General features: G+C 48.4%; 1 protein-coding gene across 1 annotated transcript in view; it reads right to left on the bottom strand.

The window, feature by feature from the left end:
* Window positions 1-674: 674 nt before the first annotated feature.
* CCDC116 (coiled-coil domain containing 116) overlaps window positions 675-7,841 on the bottom strand; it is a 7,788-nt gene continuing 621 nt past the window's right edge. Inside the window, exons 2-4 of the mRNA XM_070761995.1 lie at window positions 6,750-7,346; window positions 5,232-5,915; window positions 675-1,634 (exon numbers count right to left, since the gene is read on the bottom strand). Of these exons, the coding sequence (XP_070618096.1) occupies window positions 798-1,634; window positions 5,232-5,915; window positions 6,750-7,346 (2,118 nt within the window). The 3' untranslated portion in view covers window positions 675-797. The remainder of the gene's footprint in view (window positions 1,635-5,231; window positions 5,916-6,749; window positions 7,347-7,841) is intronic.

The following is a 7,841-nucleotide window of genomic DNA, read 5'->3' on the forward strand; positions in this document are numbered from 1 at the left end:
CCCAGCATCGCAAAAATGAGTGCTTCGCTGGGAACAGAAGTCTGGAGGTGGGGTTTCCCAGCGAGGGGAGCCTCAGCGAAATTGCAGCATCGCAAAAACATGGAAGTGCTTGAAACCCCAGCTCTGGACCTCTGTGTTTCTGCGATGCTGCAATTTCACTGAGGCTCCCCTCGCTGGGAAACCCCACCTCCGGACTTCCGTTGCCAGCGAAGCACCTGTTTTTGCGATGCTGGGATTCCCCTGCTGGGATTCCCCTGAAGCATCGCAAAAACACAGAAGTCCGGAGGTGGGGTTTCGCATGGAGGGGATCCTCAGGGAAAACCCAGCAGTGCAAAAACGGGTGCTTAGCTGGCAACGGAAGTCCGGAGGTGGGGCATCCCAGCAGCAGTGGTGGGTTTGTAAGGTGAAAATAGTTTGTAAGAAGAGGCAAAAAAATCTTAAACCCTGGGTTTGTATCCCGAAAGGTTTGTATGATGAGGTGTTTGTAAGACGAGGTATCACTGTATATCTTTGTATACTACCAATACGTAGACAAAATAAATAAATAAAAGGAAAAAAAGGCTTTTTAATGTTTTTTTGGAAAAAAATAAAAGACAGGCAAAACTCAGACATTTCTGACCAGATGGAAGATCGAAAATTCGACATTTCATAAATTTAAAAACAAAAAAATATCGGAAAGTTCAATGGGCTGGTCGTCTTGCGGTTAGATTCATTGGAGTGGAAGTCGCTGACCTGGCATCCCCAGGGCCGTAGAGAAAACGTACATCCTTTATTAACCAGACCAAAGCGGGTTTTTTTCAGATTTTAGGGAGCACCATCTTGCTCCCTTCTCCGACGAAGCTAGACTTCTGAGACAGAGATTTCCTGCTCTGAGGCTCGGTGCCCTGGCTGGCGGGGTCCACTTCGGGTAACAGGACACTCGGGATTGATTTTCGGTTGGACCACGAAGGCTTTGGCGTGCCGAGAGGCATTTTCTCCGAATCTTGAACCTCCGGTTTCTTAGGAGGTTCTATCATGGAGGAAGCCTTTGTACTGGAAGGAGAGAGCTTCGAACTTGGCGGCTGGGTGCCGTCTTCATTGCCAGAGGGCGGTTCGGCATCGGATGGGAACTGAGGAGGGACAATCTCAAAAATCTCCGGTTCCGCCTGCTCTGATAAGTCCTTTTTGGCGCCGTGGTCTCCCGCCTGCTTCGTGACAATCACTTTTGCTTTGGGCACGTCGGGTGGTTTTGTGAACACACTCTTCTTCTCGTCCGTTTTCTTCTTCTCCCCGTCTTTCTTCTCTTTCTTCTCGTCACTTTTCTTCTTCTTCTTCTTCTCCTGTTTGGGCGCTTTGGGTTTGGGAGGTGGCTTCTTGTAGAGCTCGTCGTAGACTTTGGTCCAGTCGATCTGGGAAGACAGGCGTATCCCGCTGCCTTTGATTTTCTTGTAGCCGAACATGATCTCCAGGAGAACTTTAGTAACCGGGACCGAGATGAAACCCAGTTTCTCGGAAAGGAGAGTTTCGTAATTGTACTTGTACAAAATCAGCTTGGCGGCGTTTTCGATCAAGAAGTCGATGATGGACTGCTTTGGAACGGGTTTGCCCTGAAGACGGGCCCGTTTGATATCTTTTGGAGTGATGGCATGTCTTGCCTGAAGGAGGAGGAGGAGGAGAAAAGAAGAACAAGATTTAAAGAATCGATGGAGAGATGTTCTTAAAATAAAAACTTGTTGCAGAGGTTTGCCTAATCTCTGGAGAGGAGTGGCATACAAACCTAATAAATTATTATTATGATTATGATTATTATCATCATCATCATCATCACCACCACCACCACCACCACCACCACCACTCTACTAAACAAATAATTCCCTCAACACTGTCAGACTTTCTACTAAATCTGCACTTCTATTCTACTAGTTTTTCTCATCATTCCTTTCACCCATTTCCTCCCATGTTGACTGTATGACTGTAACTTGTTGCTTGTATCCTAAGATTTTTACTAATATTGCTTCTTCATTGCTTATTTGACCCCTATGACAATCATGAAGTGTCGTACCACATGATCCTTGACAAATATATATTTTATTTTATGTACGCTGAGAGCATATGCACCAAGACAAATTCCTTGTGTGTCCAATCACACTTGGCCAATAAAATGCTATTCTATTCTATTCTATCATCATCATCATCATCATCATCATCATCATCATTATTATTATTATTATTGCACCAATTGCCACCCTACTTGGCTCAAGAGGCTCTTCTCATAGTCACTCATGCCCTTATTCCCTCACGGTTAGACTATTGCAAGACGCTCCACATGGGGCTGCCCCTGAAAAGACTCTACAGTTGGTCCAGAATGCAGTTGCGCAAACTGTTGTGGGTGCACCTCAGTACACCTATGTTACACCAATCCTTTACTGGCTCCCAATTGGTCTCCAGGCACAATTTAAGGTGTTGGTCATGACCTTTAAAGCCCTACATGGCTTAGGGACAGACTATTTTCACATAGCTCCCAGCAACCAGTAAGGGCCCACAGAGTTGGTCTTCTCCAGGTCCCGTCAGCTAAACAGTGTCGACCTGGAGAAGATCTCCAGGCCAGCTTTCTCCGCCCCTTCCCTTCCAAAATGGATGAGAGCCCACTTCCCAATATCCTTATCCCATACAGTTCAGCATTTTGGGACTGATGGACTGAAGTGATGTGCCGGTGCCTGGAGGCTGTTGGGGCCTGGATGGGTGTCAACAAACTCAAACTCAACCCAGACAAGACGGAGTGGCTGTGGATCTTGCCTCCCAAGGACAATTCCATCTGACCATCCATTACCCTGGGGGGAGAATCATTGACCCCCTCAGAGAGGGTTCGCAACTTGGGCGTCCTCCTCGATCCACAGCTCACATTAGAGAAACACCTTTCAGCTGTGGCGAGGGGGGCGTTTGCCCAGGTACGCCTGGTGCACCAGTTGCGACCCTATTTGGACCGGGAGTCACTGCTCACAGTCACTCATGCCCTCATCACCTCGAGGCTCGACTACTGTAACGCTCTCTACATGGGGCTACCTTTGAAAAGTGTTCGGAAACTTCAGATCGTGCAGAATGCAGCTGCGAGAGCAGTCATGGGCTTTCCCAAAAATGCCCATGTCATACCAACACTCCGCAGTCTGCATTGGTTGCCGATCAGTTTCCGGTCACAATTCAAAGTGTTGGTTATGACCTATAAAGCCTTTCATGGCACCAGACCAGATTACCTCAGGGACCACCTTCTGCTGCACAAATCCCAGTGACCAGTTAGGTCCCACAGAGTGGGTCTTCTCCGGGTCCCGTCAACCAAACAATGTCGTTTGGCGAGATCCAGGGGAAGAGCCTTCTCTGTGGTGGCCCCGGCCATCTGGAACCAACTCCCCCCAGAGATTAGAATTGCCCCCACCCTCCTCGCCTTTCGTAAGCTGCTTAAAACCCACCTCTGCCGCCTGGCATGGGGGAATTGAGATACTCTTTCCCCCTAGGCCTTTACAATTTTATGCATGGTGTGTCTGTATGTATGATTGGTTTTTATATAATGGGTTTTAACTGTTTTTAGTATTGGATTATACTGTTTTGTTACTGTTGTTAGCCACCCCGAGTCTGCGGAGAGGGGCGGCATACAAATCAATCAATCAGTCAGTCAATCAATCAATCAATCAAATAAATAAATAAATATGTCAGAAGAGCCCTGAACTTGTTGCCTTGGTGTCCCCCAAGCAAAGAAAATGCTTTAGAGGAAAAATGATTAGGGGACTGGGGGCTAAAATATATACTGCTCAAAGAAAAATAAAGGGAACACTCAAATAACACATCCTAGATCTGAATGAATGAAATATTCTCATTGAATGCTTTGTTCTGTACCAAGTTGAACGTGCACAACAGCAGGTGAAATCCATCGTCAATCAGTGTTGCTTCCTAAGTGGACAGTTTGATTTCACAGAAGTTTGATTTACTTGGAGTTATATTGGGTGGTTTAAGTGTTCCCTTTATTTATTTATTTTTTGAGCAGTGTATAAAGAACAGTTGCTGGAACTGGGTAGGTCTAGTTTGATGAAAAGAAGAACCAGGGGAGATGTCTTCAAGGAAACAACCAAGCTCAGAGAGCACCGATACCAATACTTGAGGTGGCCACGCCAAAGAAGAGGGAGTCAATCTATTCTCCAAAGCACCTGAGGGTAGGACAAGAAGCAATGGGTGGGAACTAATCAAGGAGAGAAGCAACTTAAAACTAAGGAGGAATTTCCTGACAGTGAGAACAATCAGTGGAACGGCTTGCCACCAGAAGTTGTGAATGCTCTAACACTGGAAGTTTTAAAGCAGATGTTGGATAACAAACTGTCTGAAGTAGTGCAGGGTTTCCTGCCTAAACAGGGGGTTGGACTAGAAGACCTCCAAAGTCCCTTCCAACTTCTATTCTATTCTATTCTATTCTATTCTTATCCTCTTCTCTCCCATTCTATTTTACTACTCTAGTCTAATCTTATCCTCTCTAGTCTCATGTCCTGTTTTATTCTACTCTACTCTACTCTACTCCTCTCTTCTCCTCTCCTTTATCCTATTCTATTTTACTCTATTCTACTCTACTCTTATCCTATCCTCTCCTTTATCCTATCCTATTCTATTTTACTTCTACTATCTCTACTCTACTCTAATCTTATCCTCTCCTCTGCTCTCCTTTGCCGCACGAATCCCCGCGACCAGTTAGGTCCCACAGAGTGGGTCTTCTCCGGGTCCCATCAACCAAACAATGTCGCTTGGCGGGACCCAGAGGAAGAGCCTTCTCAGTGGCGGCCCCGGCCCTCTGGAACCAACTCCCCCCAGAGATTAGAATTGCCCTCACCCTCATTGCCTTTCGCAAGCTACTTAAAACCCACCTCTGCCGCCAGGCATGGGGGAATTAAGATTCCTTCCCCCCCTAGGCCTTTACAATTGTATGTATGGTATGTTTGTATGTATGTTTGGTTTTTTATATTAAGGGGTTTTTAATTCGCTTTTAGTATTGGATTATTATTGTATACTGTTTTATGATTGCTTTTAGCCGCCCCAAGTTTTCGGAGAGGGGCGGCATATACTGTAAATCCAATAAAACTAAACTAAACTAAACTAAACTAAACTCTACTCTATTCTATTCTATTCCTATCCTCTCTTCTCTTCTCCTCTGCTTTATCCTATTCTATTTTACTCTACTATATTCTACTCTATTGTATTATTTCCCCAGAAATTACCGATTTGGTTGTCTCCGTTTCAGCCTGGCTGGGCTCTTGTTTCTTCCTAGATCTTCCAAGGGAAGGTGGGCCGTGCCTTGTCCTGGTTGGGGTTTCGTCTCGTCCCTTCGTCTTAGAGAGCGGGGACTGGGCATACTTGCCCTTGCGGACAGAAATGTCCGGAGTGCTGGGCTTCTGTTTGGATTTGGGCAGGGCAGGTTTCTCCTCCTCTTTCTTCTCCACCTTCCTGTGCAGGATCTCAATGTAGAGTCCTCCAGTTCCCTCGGACGTCTCCTCCTCGCTTTCCGAGATGCTGTACTCTTCCTCCTCCTCCTCCGAATCCCAGGACGAAGGGTACCCGTGGTCCGACAGGTCGAGAAATGTGATCCCTCCCGCCATGGTGGCGTCCAAGACTTTGAGAACCGCTTGGTTGATGACGTCTTGGAGACTGGCCAAGACCTTGGTTTCCTCCAGGAACGCGTGCAAGTGTTTGTGGCAGATGTAATGGGCGGGGGCACCGTGCCGGAGGGGCCGTTTCAAGACGCTGGTGATCTCCTTGTGGAGCGATTCGAACGACAACGAGTCGGAAGGGAAGGATCTCTGGAACCGGGCGAAGAACTCCCTGTGGGGATGCTCGAACGATTTAGCCCAGATGTGCAAGTGTTGCTGCTGGAAGTAACTTTCTCCCGACCGTTCGGAAATCGACTAGGAGAAGGGAAGGAAAGAACGAGAAGGGAAAAATAATCAGCAGGGTATAAAGTCAGCGAAGGACTGACGTCTTTGGCGCTACTGGGGTGCCCTCTGTGTCCGTTGCAGGCATAAACGCGTCCGGTAGGTGCGCGTGTGCCCATCAATGTGAAATTTGGCTTCTGCGCATGCACAGCAAGCATTTCCGCTTACAAACCCGAGCCTCCGAAACTGTAACCGGAAAAGGCAAGGAGAAGCCTCCGTGGGGCCTCTCTAGGCATCTCCTGGGAGGAAACAGGGCTGGAAAAGGTGGGGAGAAGCCTCTGTGGGGGCCTCTCTAGAAATCTCCTGGGAGGAAACACGGCCGGAAAAGGTGGGGAGAAGCCTCTGTGGGGCCTCTTTAGGAATCTCCTGAGAGGAAAGAGGGCCAGAAAAGGTGGGGAGAAGCCTCGGGGAGGGCCTTTCTAGGAATCTCCTGGGAGGAAACAGGGCTGGAAAAGGTGGGGAGAAGCCTCTGTGGGGGCCTCTCTAGGAATCTCCTGGGAGGAAACATGGCCGGAAAAGGCGGGGAGAAGCCTCTGTGGGGCCTCTTTAGGAATCTCCTGGGAGGAAACACGGCCGGAAAAGGCGGGGAGAAGCCTCCGTGGGGCCTCTCTAGGAATCTCCTGGGAGGAAACAGGGCCTCCACCCTCCCTGTGGTTTCCCCAATCGCACGCATTATTTGCTTTCACATTGATTCCTATGGGAAAAATTGCTTCTTCTTACAGACTTTTCTACTTAAGAACCGGGTCACGGAACGAATTAAGTTCGTAGGTAGAGGCACCACTGTAAATTAAATTACACTAGAAATACCTCAGCGTGGATTCCTCCCGACAATCCCTGAGCAACTTGCTTCCCAACTTTTGGGAGCCTGGAGACATATTTATCCAAGAGGCAAATTTTGCCCCCCGCCTTCGACGACTCCGGGCTCATAAAGTGCTTTTCCTGGTCATCGTCCGAGCTGGACACAGTAGACATGGTGGTCGTGGTTTGGTATTTAAACTGGGAGCAGGTCGAACTGTAGGAATAAGACCACGTCTCGCTCTCCACGCTGGAGGTGGATTCCTCCTGCAGGTCGAAGATCAGGTCCCCGCTTTGGGAGGTCACGTCGCGGAGCTTCTGGACGGCGTCTTCCACAATCTGCTGGAGGCTCTCCAGGACCTCCTCGTCGGCTAAGAAGTCGACGAACTCGGAAAACTCGTTGGCCAGGTCGGTGGTTGTCTCGTTGAGGCTGCTGCTGCTGCTGCTGCTTTGGGGGCGCTTCCGTTTCCCTTGGTCCCCCTGGGAGGCGCTGTAGGACCCAGCGGAGGTGGTCGGCGGTTGGCTTCGGTGCTGGCAGCGCGACGGAGGTCGAAGCATCGTCCTCCAGTCGCAGGAACATCTTCTTGGACTAGCGTGGGTGTCGGGGTCCTACAAGAACGTAAACAAATGCAAGCACAGGAAGTTCCCTTCCGCTGGCTTCCCGCTACGCGATAGTAATACCAACTTCCCCCGTAAACATTTTCCCACTCAAAGAGGCTTAAAATTTCCCAGCGGCCAGTGAGGTCCCACAGAGTGGGCCTCCTTAGTGTCCCGTTGACCAATGTCGGCTGGCGGGACCTAGGGGAAGAGCCTTCTCTGTGGTGGCCCTGGTCCTCTGGAATCAGATCCCACTGGAGATTTGCACTGCCCCCACCCTCCTCGCCTTCCGAAAGAGTTTAAAAACTCATCTTTGTCGCCAGGCCTGGGGTTCCTTAGATCTCCCCACCGAACAACAAATGTTTTTAGTACGATTGTTGAATGAATGGGGGGTTTTTTGGTATAAGATTTTTTTATTTTTCTCCACCATGAAATAAAACAATATATAGTTATAAACACAACAACAATGCTTAAAATCAATCATATACAAACTTTTTTTCTTATTAC

The sequence above is a fragment of the Erythrolamprus reginae genome, chromosome 10 (assembly GCF_031021105.1).
Source record: "Erythrolamprus reginae isolate rEryReg1 chromosome 10, rEryReg1.hap1, whole genome shotgun sequence".
NCBI classification, from domain to species: Eukaryota; Metazoa; Chordata; class Lepidosauria; order Squamata; family Dipsadidae; genus Erythrolamprus; species Erythrolamprus reginae.